Source organism: Periophthalmus magnuspinnatus, chromosome 21 (assembly GCF_009829125.3).
Source record: "Periophthalmus magnuspinnatus isolate fPerMag1 chromosome 21, fPerMag1.2.pri, whole genome shotgun sequence".
In the NCBI taxonomy this organism is placed as follows: Eukaryota; Metazoa; Chordata; class Actinopteri; order Gobiiformes; family Gobiidae; genus Periophthalmus; species Periophthalmus magnuspinnatus.
The window spans coordinates 1,876,987-1,897,410 of NC_047146.1; the positions used below are offsets into that span (position 1 = coordinate 1,876,987).

Genomic DNA, 20,424 nt, shown 5'->3' on the forward strand with positions numbered 1-20,424 from the left:
TTGGAGCCAGAGTCGATAGAGCAGGAAGTGCGCCCACGATCACTTCCTGTTTGGAACGTGGTGGCTAGCAGGTTAGCGACATTACTGCAGTCTGACAGTGCGCCAGCTTTGGTTTGACAGGATTTGAGAGAGTCTAGTGTCTTCCAGAGTCTAGTGTTCTTCCATTTTCTATTATTACGACATTGAACAAAACGTAAAATCATGATTCGTGTGTTTATAGTTTAGAATTAAATGAATACATTAAAAATAAATTCATTAAAATATCATAAATTATGTGACTGGACTAGGCCTCAGTATGGCATAAAACTATGTACACGGCACCTTTTTTAATTTAAGGCGTTTTTAATCGTCATGGAGACAAGCAGATGGCCGACCGGGAATCCCATAACTGTTACCTAGCAACCATCACTGAGCCAAAAGTCCTCTAATGTACGCAGAAATTATTATTTGACAAATACAAATACAACAAAACGCATTTATTTTGTTGGAATCATGTTTAAAGTGTCAGAAAAATGTGTTTCTTGTTCTTGTGTAAACTGTGTGTGATGTCATCAATGTGGGACTCTCTAAAACAAACAACTTCCTGTAATTTTCAAGATATCTTTCAACTTTTCTGTGCAACTTGATTTGTGTAAAACTCATTTTTATTGCACCAATTCAAGTCAAAATTAGAGAATAACAAAACCTGTCGCATTTTAACCTTTTATAAGTAGATGCCATACCCTCCTGTCCCACCTGTGTCCGAGGGCTCGTACAGCAGAATCATATCTTTGGCTCGCTCCTCCGTCTCCTGCTGCTCCACCCGGAGGAAGTTCTGCAGCTCGTCCAGCAGGAGGCGCTCTCCGTCAGCAGAGAAATCCTGAAAGACCTTCCAGACCTCGTCCCTCTGAGTCAGGAGCTTATAGAACAGGACAAACTCCTCCATGTCCAGGCAGCCGCGATCCAGCTTATCCGACATCTGACCAGAGACACAGACACAGGGGCGGCGTTAGAGCTCGGACGGGAGAACGACGGGAATACGAGGCGCCACGGTGGAGCAGCGGTGGCAAAACTGTTGTTGTGTCCTTAAGTAAGACCATAGACTGTATAAAGAAGTGGACTAAGTGAGTGGTGTGACCCAGCGTTTGCTCCAATTAAGTGAAGCTCATCGAGACCAGAGCAGTTATAGCGGCTGATTTGGAGCCGATTTCCATATTTGGAATTTCAACCATGAGTATCATAGCAACCAAAGAGCCAATCCAAGAGCGAGGCTGTTAAAGGCAACGCCCCTTCTCCCCCGCACCGCTGGTTTAGCACAGAGCGGGCGCCTAGCAACGCTGTCAATCAAACCTGTTGCTAACGCTAACAGGAGCGACCTCGGGGAAAGAAGGACCTGATTTGTCTGTTATTAATGTTCAGATTTTGATTTACAGACACAAAAGTGAAATAAAAACCCCAGGATCATGTAGAGGGTTAATACGAACATTTAAGACCAGAATGAGTCTGAAGCAGCAGAGACAGAGAGAGGACACAAAAAACAAAAAAAAAACTCAAAATAACAAAAAATAAAAAAATAAAATAAAAACTTAACTCAAAATAACTTAAAAAGGGCAAAAAGTTTAAAAAAACAACAATAAAATAAACTCAAAATAAAAAAAAAAAATTAAAAAAATAAAAAAGTTAAAAGAAAAGAACTTAAAATTACAAAATAATAATAATAATAATAATTGAAAAAATAAACCCAAAATAAAAACCCCAGGATCATGTAGAGGGTTAATATGAACATTTAAGACCAAAATGAGTCTGACAGCAGCAGAGACAGAGAGAGGACACAGTTTTTCAATAGAAAGTGAACTGGAGCCAGAGTTGATGGAGCAGGAAGTGCACATGATCACTTCCTGTCTGGAACACGACAGCTAGCATGTAAGCTATGTCCATTATATCCACTGTCTGTGGACTGGACACGTCCCCCATGTTGCTCACTGTGAATGTGTTGGTGGTGGTGGGAGGGGCCTATGGTGCAGACTGCCAGCCTCACTGCCCGTCAGTCTGGCCCAGGGCAACTGTGGCTGAAATAGAGCGACTTTGAGCATCTGGACAAACGCTAACGCATCATTAAAATCATTATTAATATATCTGTGGGGAAGACACTTTTTGCTCAAATAAACACGACAAAAATCAGCCACAGGGCCATGAAAACTAACAGTAAATTTCATAACACGCTCCACTTTGGTTCATTAAAAAGCACTGCAATAAAACCAAGATATAAAACAGTCGTCCCTCGTTATATCGCGGTTCACCTTTCGCGGTCTTGCTGTTTCGCGGATGTTTTTAGTGGAAATCTACATGTTTTTTTTACAGTGTATAAACATGCGTCGTGTTCTGCGTCCTGATTGGCTGTTGGACTGTAGACCATTGTGTTCTGCGTCCTGATTGGCTGTTGGACTGTAGACCATTGTGTCGTGCGTCCTGATTGGCTGTTGGACTGTAGACCATTGTGTCGTGCGTCCTGATTGGCTGTTGGACTGTAGACCATTGTGTCGTGCGTCCTGATTGGCTGTTGGACTGTAGACCATTGTGTCGTGCGTCCTGATTGGCTGTTGGACTGTAGACCATTGTCCATCAGTCTCCTCCGTGCCGTGTCTCCTGTCCAGTACAGAATGTGTTCAGACAAATTTACATAAACGTTGGATCTCAGTGTGACTCTGAAGTGCTGTACGTTTGCAATTTGTTTTCTCCACCGACAAAACCCACAATGTCGATGAAACGTTCTGCACCGACAAAGACGCCGACGAAGGTTTGAACTTTGAGAGAGTTTAAACGAGAGAGAAATGTGAGAAAATGTTAACGCCTGTGTGAGAAAAGTGTATAAAGTGTGTGGTAAGGGGTTTTACAGACAAAAACAGAGAGAATAATGTAAAAAATAAAGCTGATACTTCGCGGATTTCACCTGTTGCGGGTTATTTTTAGAACGTGACCCCCGCGATAAACGAGGGACCACTGTATAATTATTCAGGCATCATTCCGGCTTTTTAAAGTTTCACGTTGAGCAGCTTAAAAAATTCTAAATGTACAGGAAACAAGTACATTTATCTGAGATCTGATGCAAAACAAATAGACTGTTTATATAAATGGACATAGCTAACCCGCTAGCCGCCGCGCTCCAAACAGGAAGTGATCATGGGCGCACTTCTGGCTCCATCGACTCTGGCTCCAATTCACTTTTTATTGATTAACTGTCGTCCCTTATTTTACTGTCCGTAACTCAAGATATGAACATTAATAACAGACGAATCAGCCTCGCTCCTGACGGCGGTCGCTGGGGTGATGCTACGTAAAATTCTAAGTCTTATAACGGATATGGAATAAAATCTTTCCACCAAAAAGAGGCCTATGTGTTTAGAGTGTGTTGCCAAAGGACACAATGGCAGGATCGAACCCCCAGCCTTTCACGTTTGGATTGTACTGACGGTGAAGAGGTGCAGCGCGTGCTCCTCGTTCATTTCCACGTTCATCATTTTGAGGAGAGTCTTTGCTTCTTTAAACGTCATCTGTCCGTCACGGTTTTTATCGGCTTTAGTGAACCAGTCACGCACCCACCTGAGAGACGGCTGAGGAAAACACACGAGACAGTCCTGGTTTAGACCTGGTTTAGTCCTGGTTTAGACCTGGTTTAGACCTGGTTCAGTCCTGGTTTAGTCCTGGTTTAGTCCTGGTTTAGTCCTGGTTTAGTCCTGGTTTAGTCCTGCTTTAGACCTGGTTTAGACCTGGTTCAGTCCTGGTTTAGTCCTGGTTTAGTCCTGGTTTAGACCTGGTTTAGTCCTGGTTTAGTCCTGGTTTAGACCTGGTTTAGTCCTGGTTCAGTCCTGGTTTAGTCCTGGTTCAGTCCTTGTCTAGTCCTGGTTTAGTCCTGGTTTAGTCCTGGTTTAGACCTGGTTTAATCCTGGTTTAGTCCTGGTTTAATCCTGGTTTAGTCCTGGTTTGGTCCTGGTTTAGTCCTGGTTTAGTCCTGCTTTAGTCCTGGTTTAGTCCTGGTTTAGTCCTGCTTTAGTCCTGGTTTAGTCCTGGTTTAGTCCTGGTTTAGTCCTGGTTTAGTCCTGCTTTAGTCCTGGTTTAGTCCTGGTTTAGTCCTGCTTTAGTCCTGGTTTAGTCCTGGTTTAGTCCTGGTTTAGTCCTGCTTTAGACCTGGTTTAGACCTGGTTCAGTCCTGGTTTAGTCCTGGTTTAGTCCTGGTTTAGTCCTGGTTTAGACCTGGTCTAGTCCTGCTTTAGTCCTGCTTTAGTCCTGGTTTAGTCCTGGTTCAGTCCTGGTTTAGTCCTGGTTTAGTCCTGGTTCAGTCCTGGTTTAGTCCTGGTTTAGTCCTGGTTTAGTCCTGGTCTAGTCCTGGTTTAGTCCTGGTTTAGTCCTGGTTCAGTCCTGGTTTAGTCCTGGTTTAGTCCTGGTTTAGTCCTGGTTTAGTCCTGGTCTAGTCCTGGTTTAGTCCTGGTTTAGTCCTGGTTTAGTCCTGGTTCAGTCCTGGTCTAGTCCTGGTTTAGTCCTGGTTTAGTCCTGGTTCAGTCCTGGTCTAGTCCTGGTTTAGTCCTGGTTTAGTCCTGGTTTAGTCCTGCTTTAGTCCTGGTTTAGTCCTGGTTTAGTCCTGCTTTAGTCCTGGTTTAGTCCTGGTTCAGTCCTGGTTTAGTCCTGGTTTAGTCCTGGTTTAGTCCTGGTTTAGTCCTGGTTTAGTCCTGCTTTAGACCTGGTTTAGACCTGGTTCAGTCCTGGTTTAGTCCTGGTTTAGTCCTGGTTTAGTCCTGGTTTAGTCCTGGTTTAGTCCTGCTTTAGACCTGGTTTAGACCTGGTTCAGTCCTGGTTCAGTCCTGGTTTAGTCCTGCTTTAGTCCTGGTTCAGTCCTGGTTTAGTCCTGGTTTAGTCCTGGTTTAGTCCTGGTTCAGTCCTGGTTTAGTCCTGGTTTAGTCCTGGTTTAGTCCTGGTCTAGTCCTGGTCTAGTCCTGGTTTAGTCCTGGTTCAGTCCTGGTTTAGTCCTGGTTTAGTCCTGGTTTAGTCCTGGTTTAGTCCTGGTCTAGTCCTGGTTTAGTCCTGGTTTAGTCCTGGTTTAGTCCTGGTTTAGTCCTGGTTCAGTCCTGGTCTAGTCCTGGTTTAGTCCTGGTTTAGTCCTGGTTTAGTCCTGGTTTAGTCCTGGTCTAGTCCTGATTCAGTCCTGGTTTAATCCTGGTTTAGTCCTGGTTTAGCCCTGGTTTAGTCCTGGTCTAGTCCTGGTCTAGTCCTGGTTTAGTCCTGGTTCAGTCCTGGTTCAGTCCTGGTTTAGTCCTGGTTTAGTCCTGGTTTAGTCCTGGTCTAGTCCTGGTTTAGTCCTGGTTTAGTCCTGGTTTAGTCCTGGTTCAGTCCTGGTTTAGTCCTGGTTTAGTCCTGGTTTAGTCCTGGTCTAGTCCTGGTTTAGTCCTGGTTTAGTCCTGGTTTAGTCCTGGTTTAGTCCTGCTTTAGTCCTGGTTTAGTCCTGGTTTAGTCCTGGTTTAGTCCTGGTTTAGTCCTGCTTTAGTCCTGGTTTAGTCCTGGTTCAGTCCTGGTTTAGTCCTGGTTTAGTCCTGGTTTAGTCCTGGTTTAGTCCTGCTTTAGACCTGGTTTAGACCTGGTTCAGTCCTGGTTTAGTCCTGGTTTAGTCCTGGTTTAGTCCTGGTTTAGTCCTGGTTTAGACCTGGTCTAGTCCTGCTTTAGTCCTGCTTTAGTCCTGGTTTAGTCCTGGTTCAGTCCTGGTTTAGTCCTGGTTTAGTCCTGGTTTAGTCCTGGTTCAGTCCTGGTTTAGTCCTGGTTTAGTCCTGGTTTAGTCCTGGTCTAGTCCTGGTTTAGTCCTGGTTTAGTCCTGGTTCAGTCCTGGTTTAGTCCTGGTTTAGTCCTGGTTTAGACCTGGTTTAGTCCTGGTTTAGTCCTGCTTTAGACCTGGTTTAGTCCTGGTTTAGTCCTTTTTTAGTCCTGGTTTAGTCCTGGTTTAGTCCTGGTTTAGTCCTGGTTTAGTCCTGCTTTAGACCTGGTTTAGACCTGGTTCAGTCCTGGTTTAGTCCTGGTTTAGTCCTGGTTTAGTCCTGGTTTAGTCCTGGTTTAGTCCTGGTTTAGACCTGGTCTAGTCCTGCTTTAGTCCTGCTTTAGTCCTGGTTTAGTCCTGGTTCAGTCCTGGTTTAGTCCTGGTTTAGTCCTGGTTTAGTCCTGGTTCAGTCCTGGTTCAGTCCTGGTTTAGTCCTGGTTTAGTCCTGGTCTAGTCCTGGTTTAGTCCTGGTTCAGTCCTGGTTCAGTCCTGGTTTAGTCCTGGTTTAGTCCTGGTTTAGACCTGGTTTAGTCCTGGTTTAGTCCTGCTTTAGACCTGGTTTAGTCCTGGTTTAGTCCTGGTTTAGTCCTGGTTTAGTCCTGGTTTAGTCCTGCTTTAGACCTGGTTTAGACCTGGTTCAGTCCTGGTTTAGTCCTGGTTTAGTCCTGGTTTAGTCCTGGTTTTGTCCTGGTTTAGTCCTGGTTTAGACCTGGTCTAGTCCTGCTTTAGTCCTGGTTTAGTCCTGGTTCAGTCCTGGTTTAGTCCTGGTTTAGTCCTGGTTTAGTCCTGGTTCAGTCCTGGTTTAGTCCTGGTTTAGTCCTGGTTTAGTCCTGGTTTAGACCTGGTTCAGTCCTGGTTTAGACCTGGTTCAGTCCTGGTTTAGTCCTGGTTTAGACCTGGTTTAGTCCTGGTTTGGTCCTGGTTTAGTCCTGCTTTAGTCCTGGTTTAGTCCTGCTTTAGTCCTGGTTTAGTCCTGCTTTAGTCCTGGTTTAGACCTGGTTTAGTCCTGGTTTGGTCCTGGTTTAGTCCTGGTCTAGTCCTGGTTTAGTCCTGGGTTATTCTTCCTCTCAGTTGCAGGATACTGGTCAAGTCGCTCCTTCTCGTCCATGTTCTGGGATTTGTGGATGAGTTTCTGGATTCCTTGGATCCAGGACTTGGCCTCGTTCGGAGTCTCGGCCACGAGGTCCAGAGTGCCCTGCCTCCCATGGAAAACCAGAGTGAAGCACTGCTCCGGTGGGAATTCTGCAGAGAGACTGAGGAGCAGCTCCGACTGGTGACCCTCACGGACCGTCTCCAGATCTGAAACTGAGACTGCAGAGAAGAGAGGTAAGACCAGGACTGAACCAGGACTGAACCAGGACTGAACCAGGACTGAACCAGGACTAAACCAGGACTAAAGCAGGACTGAACCAGGTCTAAACCAGGACTGAACCAGGACTAAACAAGGACTGAACCAGGACTGAACCAGGTCTAAACCAGGACTGAACCAGGACTAAACCAGGACTGAACCAGGACTAAACTAGGACTAAACCGGGACTGAACCAGGACTGAACCAGGTCTAAACCAGGACTGAACCAGGACTAAACAAGGACTGAACCAGGACTGAACCAGGTCTAAACCAGGACTGAACCAGGACTAAAAGAGGACTAAACCGGGACTGAACCAGGACTGACCCAGGTCTAAACCAGGACTGAACCAGGACTAAACAAGGACTGAACCAGGACTAAACCAGGACTGAACCAGGACTAAACAAGGACTGAACCAGGACTGAACCAGGTCTAAACCAGGACTGAACCAGGACTAAAAGAGGAGTAAACCGGGACTGAACCAGGACTGAACCAGGACTAAACAAGGACTGAACCAGGACTGAACCAGGTCTAAACCAGGACTGAACCAGGACTAAAAGAGGACTAAACCGGGACTGAACCAGGACTAAACCAGGACTGAACCAGGACTGAACCAGGACTGAACCAGGACTAAACCAGGACTAAACCAGGACTAAACCAGGTCTAAACCAGGACTAAACCAGGACTAAACCAGGACTAAACCAGGTGCACCTCCCTCGTGATCATGTGGGATTCATAGACCCACAGTTACATTCATAACATGTGTCCAGGACTCACATGTGGAGTGGCCCCGTCCCGCCCACCTGGACTTGTACCAGATGGTCAGCCCGTCCTCTAGGAGGCGGAAGTGTCTCTGCTTCTTCCACGAGCGTGACTTCACCTTCCGCAGAGTCGACCCGGCCATCATCAGTTTAATGTCAGGGTCGTCATGGAGACCTGGGAATGACATGGAAACAACATTGGACTTAGTCCTGGTTTAGTCCAGGTTTAGTTCTGGTTTAGTCCTGGTTTAGTCCAGGTTTAGTCCAGGTTTAGTCCTGGTTCAGTCCAGGTTTAGTCCAGGTTTAGTCCAGGTTTAGTCCAGGTTTAGTTTTGTCTTAGTCCAGGTTTAGTCCAGGTTTAGTCCAGGTTTAGTCCAGGTTTAGTCCTGGTTTAGTCCAGGTTTAGTTCTGTCTTAGTCCAGGTTTAGTCCAGGTTCAGTCCAGGTTTAGTCCTGGTTTAGTCCTGTCTTAGTCCAGGTTTAGTCCAGGTTTAGTCCAGGTTTAGTCCAGGTTTAGTCCTGGTTTAGTCCTGGTTTAATCCTGGTTTAGTCCTGGTTTAGTCCTGGTTTAGTCCTGTCTTAGTCCAGGTTTAGTCCCGGTTTAGTCCAGGTTTAGTTCTGTCTTAGTCCAGGTTTAGTCCAGGTTTAGTCCTGGTTTAGTCCTGGTTCAGTCCTGGTTTAGTCCAGGTTTAGGCCTGGTTTAGTCCAGGTTTAGGCTTGGTTTAGTCCAGGTTTAGGCCTGGTTTAGTCCAGGTTTAGGCCTGGTTTAGTCCAGGTTTAGTCCTGGTTTAGTCCTGGTTTAGTCCTGGTTTAGTCCTGGTTTAGTCCTGGTTTAGTCCAGGTTTAGTCCTGGTTTAGTCCAGGTTTAGTCCTGGTTTAGTCCTGGTTTAGTCCTGGTTTAGTCCAGGTTTAGTCCTGGTTTAGTCCAGGTTTAGTCCTGGTTTAGTCCAGGTTTAGTCCTGGTTTAGTCCTGGTTTAGTCCTGGTTTAGTCCAGGTTTAGTCCTGGTTTAGTCCTGGTTTAGTCCAGGTTTAGTCCTGGTTTAGTCCTGGTTTAGTCCTGGTTTAGTCCTGGTTTAGTCCAGGTTTAGTCCTGGTTTAGTCCTGGTTTAGTCCAGGTTTAGTCCTGGTTTAGTCCTGGTTTAGTCCTGGTTTAGTCCTGGTTTAGTCCTGGTTTAGTCCTGGTTTAGTCCAGGTTTAGTCCTGGTTTAGTCCTGGTTTAGTCCTGGTTTAGTCCTGGTTTAGTCCTGGTGTTTGGATGTTTTTCAATTCCTGTGCAATAAATAAACCCCAGATCAAATCAATGCCAGATAGATTGGTTTAATGCCATATTGTGAAACTTTACAGGCAAAGCAACAATATCTTCATGGAAACAAGAAGGTGGTGGACCCTTCACCAGAAATGTTACGCAGTGTGCCTTTAAGATAGTGAGTTAGTTTGTATTATTATATATTATTTAGTATTTACATTTGAGCTGGAACAAAACATGAGCCACTAAAAAATGGATCTAATCAGAATCAGAATGACATCACTTTTGTTGTACGTTTACAATCTGTTTCCTGTTTGTGTAAAGCCTCTTAAAACATGCAGTTTCGCGTTTAGAGTGGAGTATAAACACACTTACATGTAACGGGAGGGTCCATGGTTCAGGCCTCGACTCCAGCTGTTCAGAGGAAACATGTAAATAAATGTAGGATTCATATTTTCATTGATATTTAAAGGTCCAGTCTTACACAAAACTGACTCCTGTGAGGGTTAAACCATGTTCCTCCTCAAAAACAGACCTGGGGTTGTGTTTTGTTTCATTCGCACACGTTTGAGTCGCACTTTATTATTAGTCTGTCACATCTGCAAAGCTCAAAACGCTCTGTTCCACCTCGTGATGTCATCAAGTGGCAGTTTCCAAGTTAACAGCTCGAGACAAGTGACAACCCCAGGACTGAAATGATCCAAATGATTCTAGAAATGAAGGCGCGTGGAGTTTAAAAACACAGCGGAGCACTTCCTGTATCGCCACACGATGACATCACAAGGTGGAACGGAGCGTTTTACAGTTTGAGAGAAGAACTCGGCCTAAATCTGCAGGTTTGTGTGTTAAACATGTGAGAACGAAGCAAAAAAACGAAACAAAAAACACAACTCTGGGTCTGTTTGTGACGAGGAAACCGCAGGACAGTCTTTCTTTTCCGTCGCTGTGTGATTTTGATCGCGTTTACTCCCGGTTTCACATTTCCAGCGTTTTATCGACTCAGACTCAGCTCAGAAAAATCTCCTCCCTGAGCGTCTGCTTCCCTCCACGCCACAGACGCGCTGACCGTTACACTCTCCATCCATCAGCGCTAATCCAATCTCCTATGTTCCCGTTCAGATGGAGGGAAAGGTCAGAGTACTGCAGTCTGCATACTACTTGGAGTACTTTTACACAGAGTCGCATTTAAAGTATCGAGTAGGGTTAAAAACAGCTTCGTGTTTGTTTGTCGCGGATCAGAGAAGGAAAAATCTCGCCTGCCTCACCACAAGAGCACAGGTTTGTGTTTGTCTCGCCGATTTAACCTCCTGAGACTCGAGCTCTCGCATGATTTTATTTGCAAAAACTCTTAAGAGCCTGAACACACACATTATTTCACATCAGCGTAAAAAAAAACAAAATAAGAAACAACAATTTTGCCTCTTGGAACGTGCCTTTAAATAAAAAAATAAAATAAAATAAATTAATTAATAAAAATAAATAAATTAATAAAATAAATAAATAAATAAATAAATAAAACAATAAATAAATAAATAAAATAAAAAACATAAATAAAATAAAAAATATAATTAATAATAAAATACATAAAAATAAATAAATAAATAATAAATATTCTAAACTCTTAGAAATATTCAAAACATGTTCTTGTTGCTGTTGTTTGCTAAAAATTTGCACTGTGGCCTAAACAGCCCAAAACGTGTCGTCCACAGATGAGGACGCCAGGTCTCAGTAGGTTAATAAAAGTTACTGTATTCTGTACCATTAAATGACAAAGTAACTGCGTCTGAATACAGTTACCGTAAATTTTGGACTATAAGCCGTGACTTTTCCCTCCCGCGCTTTGAACCCTGCGGCCGATACAACAGTGCGGCTTATTTATAGGATTTTACCGGATAACAGCCACCGGGGGGCGCTCTCTAGCTGTGTTTTTGAAATAAATCTCCACATTTCTGCTCCACAAAGGTCGAACGCTCTCATTATTAGTTTGGGATCAGCTCCACAATCTTCATCACATTAATTTCACAGTTTAAATCCTTTCAATTCACGAAGATACAGTGAAAAAATCATTTGTCTTTTGTTTGTTTAAAGTGACACAGACAGTTTTCGTTTCACGTGGATTGACCCAGTGATTACAGAGATATGAACCATAAACGAGCTCCTCACGTCTGCGTCTCACACACGACTCCAGTGTTTATCCAGTCGTTTAGTCTGGAAATGAATGAAGTTAAACCACAAAAATCAATTACCCACTTCTCTCAAACACAGAAGCACAAACACCAACAACAACAGCCACATCTGTGTTTAGTAATAAACGGCACAGTGGTTATCCTCCCTCTCACCGGGAGGTTCTGGGTTAGACTAGATTTGCAGTTTCCTTTCTCCTGTGGTTGCCATGGTCGTGTTGAGCTGCTCTTGTGGCTGACTGCCTGGCTTTGAGCGGGCGGCTGGTCAGACGGAGCAGTTTCCAAACTTAAATTTAAATATTTTATGTTATATTTTTACTTAATCTTTTGGGATTATGACTAAGAAGTGCAGTTTGTGCTGATCAAACCGTGGCAACGCTGCCTTCAGCGCGCTATGCTAGCCAGCTAGCTCTGAAATGCTACCGACTTTCTGCACCAAATCTGGCAAAAGACATTTCAGAGGAAACTCGAGTGAATGTCCATCTCATCAGAGACTGAAACCCCAGAGCAGAGAGAGGACAGTCTGTCCTGTGTGTCTGCACCTGGCTCCCCCTGGAGGCTGCTGTGATACTGCAGGACACAGAGGAGGGACACTTTTGTCCTGAGAGCTGATACTCTCTTCAAACTTTAGAGAGACTAGAATGTGAACTGCTAAACTAATCAGAAGAACCCTATGCATTTCAGATCAGTTTGTGAACAGTTTACACAGGGAGGGCATCTGACATAATGTGACACACAGAACCTGTTTGTAGAGGTCTAAAGTACAGGGTGAGCAGAATCACACCCCAGGAGATGGCGAGGCATTTGGTCAGTGCTGTATGTTGTAAATCTGTGCCATCAGATCCATGTGTTTGTGGTGGAATTCTGTTTCTTCAGACCAACACATTCCACATAATGCAGCCATTATGAAAGTCACGGTGCCAGTTTTCCTCCTCCTCTCTCATATCCTTCACACATTGATGCAGAAATGGGTTTATTTTTAGCCCGGTGCTAAAGCTAACATGTTTTGGTCAGTGTCCCTGTCTGCCCCATGAGTCACGGCGCAGTCCTCCGGGATCGGACTGACCACAGCAACAAACGTGACTCATTCTGTTCACGGGACGTCTCCCTCGGCCGCTGGAAAATTTATATATTTCTATTTCACTGAAGACCTGTTGAGCTTGTGTCTCTATGGTTCTCATCTCCGTGGGTCATTTTGTTATAATTTACACATTTAAATCACAATATTCATCTAAAAACACCAAAAAAAACACGGTGTCCAGTGGGAGCCGCCGTGAACGTCATCACAACAAAGCTGTCGGCGCCCCCTGTGGACAGCTGCACATCACACTGGTCTATATCAGGACTATATCTTAATTACTGCGACTACTATTACTACTCCTACTGTGATTACTACTACTACTACTACTACTACTACTACTACTACTACTACTACTACTTCAACTTTAACTTCACTCGTGCCGTTGCTTCCCCTCGAAACGTCATGTCTCTGCTTTGGATTGACCTGAACGGCAGATGTGTGTACGCTGAAGGCTCTTGTACATTTGCGTGCTTCAGTTTTGCTTCAGTTTTGCTTCAGTTTGCCTCAGTTCACTCCAGTTCGCTTCAGTTTTGCTTCAATTTTGCTTCAGTTTTGCTTCAGTTCGCTCCAGTTTGCTTCAGTTTGCTTCAATTTTGCTCCAGTTTGCTTCAGTTTGCTTCAGTTTGCTCCAGTTTGCTTCAGTTTGCTTCAATTTGACTCCAGTTTGCTTCAGTTTTGCTTCAGTTTTGCTCCAGTTTTACTCCAGTTTGCTTCAGTTTTGCTTCAGTTTTGCTCCAGTTTTGCTTCAGTTTTGCTTCAGTTTTGCTCCAGTTTGCTTCAGTTTTGCTTCAGTTTGCTTCAATTTTGCTCCAGTTTCCTTCAGTTTGCTCCAGTTTCCTTCAGTTTTGCTTCAGTTTTGCTCCAGTTTGCTTCAGTTTGCTTCAGTTCGCTCCAGTTTGCTTCAGTTTGCTTCAATTTTACTCCAGTTTGCTTCAGTTTTGCTTCAGTTTTGCTCCAGTTTTACTCCAGTTTGCTTCAGTTTTGCTTCAGTTTTGCTTCAGTCTTGCTCCAGTTTGCTTCAGTTTGCTTCAGTTTTGCTTCAGTTTTGCTCCAGTTTGCTTCAGTTTTGCTTCAGTTTGCTTCAGTTTTGCTCCAGTTTGCTCCAGTTTCCTTCAGTTTTGCTTCAGTTTCCTTCAGTTTGCTCCAGTTTCCTTCAGTTTTGCTTCAGTTTTGCTTCAGTTTTGCTCCAGTTTCCTTCAGTTTTGCTCCAGTTTCCTTCAGTTTTGCTTCAGTTTGCTCCAGTTTCCTTCAGTTTTGCTCCAGTTTTGCTCCAGTTTCCTTCAGTTTTGCTCCAGTTTCCTTCAGTTTTGCTTCAGTTTCCTTCAGTTTTTCTTCAGTTTGCTTCAGTTTGCTTCAGCTCGTGCCCAGATGCAGACGGTGTGAGTCCTGAAGCCCTGTCTCACTCTCTGAAGGGGGGAGTGTGCGCCGCAGGAGTGAGCTCAAACATCCCTCTCTCTCTCCCTCCGCACTGACATGACTCAGACGATCCACAGACCCTGAGTTTGTAAAAATGAGACGTTAAATCGTTTTTACCTGAGCTGAGCGTGACTGCGGCGTGGACGTCCAGACGGGGCCAGGCTCCCGGACGACGCTCCCCCATAAACCAGCTCGATTTTGGGGGTTGGAGATTCCTGAGATTCACCGTTAGCTGGAGGTTTAAAGACAGAGGAGTGGCTACTGGGAAGTCTGGCTCTGCCTCCTGTCTCCTCCCACTTCTCCTCCTCCTCTCTCTCTCTCTCCTGCTCGCTGTCTCTCTCTCTCTCTATCCCACCTTCTCTTTCACCCTCCCTCTTTCTCTCTCATCCCGTCTCTCTCCTGCTCTACTCCTCATGTCTCTCTCTCTCTCTCCTGCTCCCCCAACCCCTCTATCTTTCCTTCACTCTCTCTCACTCTTCTCCCCCTGTCTCTTTACCCCTCTACTCCTCCCCTCCCACCTTCTCTCTCTCCTCCCCTCTCTTTCCTTCTCTCAACTCTTTTCTTCCCACTCTCTCCATCTTTTTCCCTCCTTATCTCTGCAGCCTCTCTCTCTTCCCTTCTCCTCTTCTACCTCTTTTCTCTCTTCCTCCTCTCTGCCTCCCATTTTCTCTCTTCCTCCTCTCTGCCTCCCATTTTCTCTCTTCCTCCTCTTTTCTCTCTTTTTCCTCTCTGCCACCTCCTACTCTCTCTCTCTCCTTGTCCCCCCTCCTTACCTCTCTCTCCTCCTCTCTGCCCCCCCTCCTCTCTGCCTCTACTTTTCTCTTCTTCTCCTCCTCTCTGCCCCTCCTCCTCTCTCTCTCTCCTCCCGTCTGTACTCCCCCTCTCCATCTCTCTCTCTCTCTCTCTCTCTCTCTTTTCACTGGCTGTCTCCACGTAACCTGATATTTCATGCCCCGCTCCGCTCCCTCCCTTGTCTCCTCTCTTTCCTCCCTCCTCGTTCCTACCCCCTCTCCTCGTTTCCTCCCTCCTCGTTCCTACCCCCTCTCCTCTCTCTTTCCTTCCTCCGAGGCCACACCCTCCTTCTCCAGAAAAAGCTGCTCACACTTTCTGCAAAGAGAGAATCAATTTAAAAATAAAATAAAATAAGATCCTAATAAAAATCTGTGGTGACTGATCTGGTGTGTGTGTGTGTGTGTGTGTGTGTGTGTGTGTGTGTGTGTGTGTGTGGGGGGGGGGTGTAAAAAATCTGAATTATGCAAATGTTGGAAAAATACACAAAAATATTAGGTTTTATATTTCATATTCTGGGCATAGCGCTTTAGTTTTCAAGGCTTTTGGATTAGTGCAATAATTTAAATAATCTAATGTTGAGCAAACAAAAATAAATAGACAGAAATAAACAAAACAAACAAAAAAATAATAAAAATAAACAAACAAAAATAAACATAAATAAAAATACATAGACAAAATAAACAAAACTAACAAAAAAACTAATAAAAATAAACAAACAAAAATAAACATAACAAATAAAAATACACAGACAAAATAAAAACAAACAAAAAACTAACAAAAATAAACAACAAATAAAAATTAATAGACAAAAATAAACAAAACTAACAAAAAACTAACAAAAATAAACAACAAATAAAAATTAAGACAAAAATAAACAAAACTAACAAAAAACTAACAAAAATAAACAAACAAAAATAAACATAACAAATAAAAATAAATGGACAAAATAAACAAAACAAACAAAAAACTAACAAAAATAAACAAAAAGACAAAAATAAACAAAACTAACAAAAACAGAACAACAAAAAACAAAAATAAAAGCATACAAATAAACAAAAATAAAGTCAAAAATAAACAAAAATAAAAATGAATAGACAAAAATAAACAAAACAAACAAAAATTAATAGACAAAAAAATAAATAAATACACAAAATTCATAAGAAAAATTAAGACATTTGTATTTTTACTGTGACCAAACATCATTTTAAAGCAATATTTGTACATTTACACTTTAACAAATGAACAACACTTCTGTGAAATACTTTAAAGTATTTACTCTTAAAGTACATTTTTAAACAGGTACTTAAATACTTTTACTTGAGTAGATTTTTCCATATGATACTTTTACTTGAGTATCTTTTTACCTCAGTGTCTGTACTTTTACTAAAATACTTCCCCCACCTCTGTACAAAAGGATAAAAGGGGCTGAAATACAACGAACTTGAGTTTCTGGCAAGAAAATGTACAGCAGTGGGTCTGACACAGGATCAGGATCAGGATATTTATATTTTTGCAGCATTTTTTCCAAAGAAGTGCAAAGTACATGTTTTGTATCAAGCTGCAGGTCGGGGTGAGGCTTTCTGTCTTTGTTTCTACGTCAAAAGATCTGAGCGTAGGAGCATCCCCAAAACACTGGAGATTTTCAGACACACCTCAACATTCTGTTACAAAACGTGTCTGAGGATAAAGTCAGACACAGTTGGAGTAAACGCAGTATTCCAAACACAAACAGACGCTGGTTTACTGCAGGTTTCCCTCGTCCTGTTGTCTGTTACTTGTTTTAATAATAATAATAATAATAATAATTTAATTTAAGAGTAAACAGCTCGTCTGACGGCTCGTCGTTAGAGGCGTGGAATTCTCTCAGCGAGTATCATAGCAACCAAACAGCCAATCAGGAGCGAGGATGTTGAAAGTGAGTAAGTATTTGTCTGTTGTTAATGTTCATATCTTGATTTACAGACACAATAGTGAAATAAAAACCCCAGGATCATGTAGAGGGTTAATACGAATATTTAAGACCAAAAATAATAATAATAAAAAAAACCTTAAAATAACTAAAAAAAAGAAAAAACAACCACAAAATAACTAGAAAAAAGTAAAAAATAAACTCAAAATAAAAAGAACTCAAAATAACGGAAAAAAAATGAAAAAAAACCTCCTCAAAATAAAAAAAAAAACTCAAAATAACTAAAAAAAATAAAAAAAAAAACTCAAAAACTAAAATAATAACTAAAAAAATAAAAAAGAAAAAAAAAGAAAAAAGTGAAAACATTTAACACCAAAAAGGACGAGTCTGACAGCAGCAGGTACAGAGAGAGGAGCGACGTTTTTTCAATAGAAAGTGAATCGGAGCCAGATTCGATGGAGCAGGAAGCGCTCCATGATCACTTCCTGTTTGGGTTAGCCATGTCCGTTTCTTAAATGTAATAATTTCAAGTGTGTTTTAATGTAAAGCCTTAACCTGGGGTGTATCCTTACATCGCTCTCCAAACAACATCGATTTCAAAAAGTATTTGGGAAAATAAAGCCGTGTACTTCTTGGTTTAAAACAAGTACATGCAAAAAATAGTGTGAAAATATTGTGAAAGCTACGACCTGTGTTTGACTTCAACTTTAAAAAAAAAACTTTTCAACTTTTATTTTGACTCTTAGAACCAAAGAGACGACATCAGTGAAGAGACACGCAGTACTCAGATACATTTACTCGAGTAACTTTTTAAAGATGTTGTACTTTTCTAGCTGCATACATTTACTGCTGCTCAAAATGCCCTGTTCCACCCTGTGATGTCATCAAGTGGTAGTTTTCACGTTAACAGCTCCTTTTTTACCTTTAGTCCAGTCGAGATACGTGGCAACTCCGGGACTGAAATGATCCAAATTGTACTTTTCTAGCGGCGTACTTTTACTCCTACTTGAGTCGTGTTCGTATTGAAGTAATAGTACTATTACTCCAGTAAAAGTTGTGGTTCCTCTTCCCAGCGTGAGTGAGTTTTGTCTTTCTCGCGGCGTCTTCAGACACGATTTAGTTTGGCTCATTTTTGTGTCCATCTTTTGATTAAATTATTTCATGTTTTGTCACATTCACTAACATTATAAATCAGCTGTTACGTCGACAGTTACTCTTTAAGTTACTCTCACTTGAGTAGTACTTTTCACACATACTTTTTACTCTTACTTGAGCACACGGCTTGGCTCCTGTGCCGTGTCTGTGCCGTGATGTATTTTCTGGTCTGGTTCTGGTCTTTCCGCTTGTCCTCACCTTGATATTTTCTGAAAATAAAGCAGGGAAGTGTTGGAAAGAGTCAGGGCCAAAACACAATAGAACAATACGGATGTGGAATTAGAACCAAACAATACGGAGTCTTTAGTAAATGATAAAACCAGTGTAATGTTCTCAAATGAACACAAATATTATAATACCGTTTTGCGTCGCGTTAAACCGGCCGTACTGTGCTTGTGTCTCTATGGTTCTCATCTCTGTTATAATTTACACATTTTAAATCACAATATTCATCTAAAACCACGTTATAAAAGACACAAGAGCACTAGAGCAGCACATTTTTTTTACATTCACGCTGGCGAATAAAGGTCTGATGAACACTTTATACTAACTGTATCTGTATGAAACTGGACACTTTATAATAACGGTCAACTTAATACACATGTGTCAAACTCAAGGCCTGCGGGCCAAATGTGGCCCTCCACATCATGTTATGTGGCCGTCGACACGATGAATTAAAAGGTATGATGGTCTTAAAATGTTATTTTATCAGGAGATACAGTTACACAGCCATATTTTTACAACTAGACAAATGCATATGTAATATTTGTAACTTGAATAAGTAATAAATACAGAAACAGAAATTAACAAGTTAAAAAAGTTTGATTTATTTTACATCTGGCCCTTTGAGAGCCGCCATTTTGCTGATGTGGCCCTCAGTGAAAATGTGTGTGACGTCCCTGCCTTAATATGTCCTGTTTGTGCTGTTGTTCTATATATATTTTTATTATAATAGCTGTATTTCTACTTTTTTATATTAGTATTATTCAGTGTTTTTATGTTGCTCTTTATCACCGAAGCAAGTTCCTCGTTTGTGAGTTGTGTTCACTGACAATGGCAATAAAAGTCTCCTGATTCTGATTGAGACGTTTCACACGTGTCACTGAAATAAACAGATGTGGTTGGACGATCACGTTTGACCGGGTTTGAGACGCAGCGGAGGACGTGGAGAACACACTGAGGTCAATCTGTGTGAAAAATACAGAGAGATCTCGCGCTGAGGTAATACCCAAGCTGGTACCTGTTACCTAGCAACCAGAATGTAAACAAGGGCCACACATTTAACTACACAGCAGTTAAGATTAGACTAAAGGAATCACACGACCTTTATTTAAAGTAATAAAGGTTTAAAGTGTCAGAAAAATGTCTTCCTTGAGTTCAGACGTCTCTGCTCTGGAGACAGAACGATTCTGCTTTACAACAAATACATCCTGTAATTTACAAGCTTCTGTTTAGGTCCAAAGCACAGACCTGGTTTAGTCCTGGTTTAGTCCTGGTTTAGTCCTGGTTCAGCCCTGGTTTAGTCCTGGTTCAGTCCTGGTTTAGTCCTGGTTTAGTCCTGGTTCAGTCCTGGTTTAGTCCTGGTTTAGTCCTGGTTTAGTCCTGGTTTAGTCCTCTTTTAATCCTGGTTTAGTCCTGGTTCAGCCCTGGTTTAGTCCTGGTTCAGTCCTGGTTTAGTCCTGGTTTAGTCCTGGTTTAGTCCTGGTGAAGTCCTGGTTTAGTCCTGGTTTAGTCCTGGTTTAGTCCTGGTTTAGTCCTGGTTTAGATCTAGTTTAGTCCTGGTTCAGCCCTGGTTAAGTCCTGGTTTAGTCCTGATTTAGTCCTGGTTTAGTCCTGGTTTAGTCCTAGTTTAGCCCTGGTTTAGTCCTGGTTTAGTCCTGGTTTAGTCCTAGTTTAGCCCTGGTTTAGTCCTGGTTTAGTCCTGGTTTAGTCCTCTTTTAATCCTGGTTTAGTCCTAGTTTAGCCCTGGTTTAGTCCTGGTTTAGTCCTGGTTTAGTCCTAGTTTAGCCCTGGTTTAGTCCTGGTTTAGTCCTGGTTTAGTCCTGGTTTAGTCCTAGTTTAGTCCTGGTTTAGTCCTGGTTTAGTCCTAGTTTAGTCCTGGTTTAGATCTAGTTTAGTCCTGGTTTAGTCCTGGTTTAGTCCTGGTTTAGATCTAGTTTAGTCCTGGTTTAGTCCTAGTTTAGTCCTGGTTCAGTCCTGGTTTAGTCTTTTCTTTTCTACTTTTCTTCACAAACTGTCTCTTCACTGATGTAAATCTATGTTGAATATTTCGCTCAGTTACTTCCACCAAACCGTGTCAGGATTAGACAAATATGTGTGTCAAAGTCACTCAAAGTACATTTAGCAGCAGTACTTGTACTTAAGTCAAAGTCACTTAAAGTACATTTAGCAGCAGTACTTGTACTTAAGTAGTTGCCATGTAACAGTACTTTTCCTTGAGTACAGATGTGCGTGTGTAAAGTGCAGTCTGACTCCTTGTGTGGCTCAGAGCGTTCTGTGGGTTTGTTGTGACCTCCTCCGTTTCCACTCCTCTTTTTGTTTACATTTCCATCCCTCGCTCTCATTGACCCTGAGGAAACTCGTCCTCCAGACTCTGTCCATTTTCATCAAATAGAAGACGTTTGTGCCGCCGCCTCCTCAGAACGACGACCGCCACAGGGTTTGAGCTTTACTCACCGACAGAGTACGGCAGTGTTAAAGTCTGGTTCAGACCTGGTTTAGACCTGGTTTAGACCTGGTTTAGACCTGGTTTAGACCTG

At 42.6% G+C, this 20,424-nt stretch overlaps 1 protein-coding gene across 1 annotated transcript in view; it reads right to left on the reverse strand.

Moving 5' to 3' along the window:
- Positions 1 to 14,109, reverse strand: part of plcd4b (phospholipase C, delta 4b) — a 34,869-nt gene extending 20,760 nt beyond the window's left edge. Inside the window, exons 1-6 of the mRNA XM_033986836.2 lie at positions 13,927 to 14,109; positions 9,505 to 9,543; positions 7,900 to 8,058; positions 6,859 to 7,087; positions 3,450 to 3,579; positions 736 to 958 (exon numbers count right to left, since the gene is read on the reverse strand). Of these exons, the coding sequence (XP_033842727.1) occupies positions 736 to 958; positions 3,450 to 3,579; positions 6,859 to 7,087; positions 7,900 to 8,058; positions 9,505 to 9,523 (760 nt within the window). The 5' untranslated portion in view covers positions 9,524 to 9,543; positions 13,927 to 14,109. The remainder of the gene's footprint in view (positions 1 to 735; positions 959 to 3,449; positions 3,580 to 6,858; positions 7,088 to 7,899; positions 8,059 to 9,504; positions 9,544 to 13,926) is intronic.
- Positions 14,110 to 20,424: the final 6,315 nt, after the last annotated feature.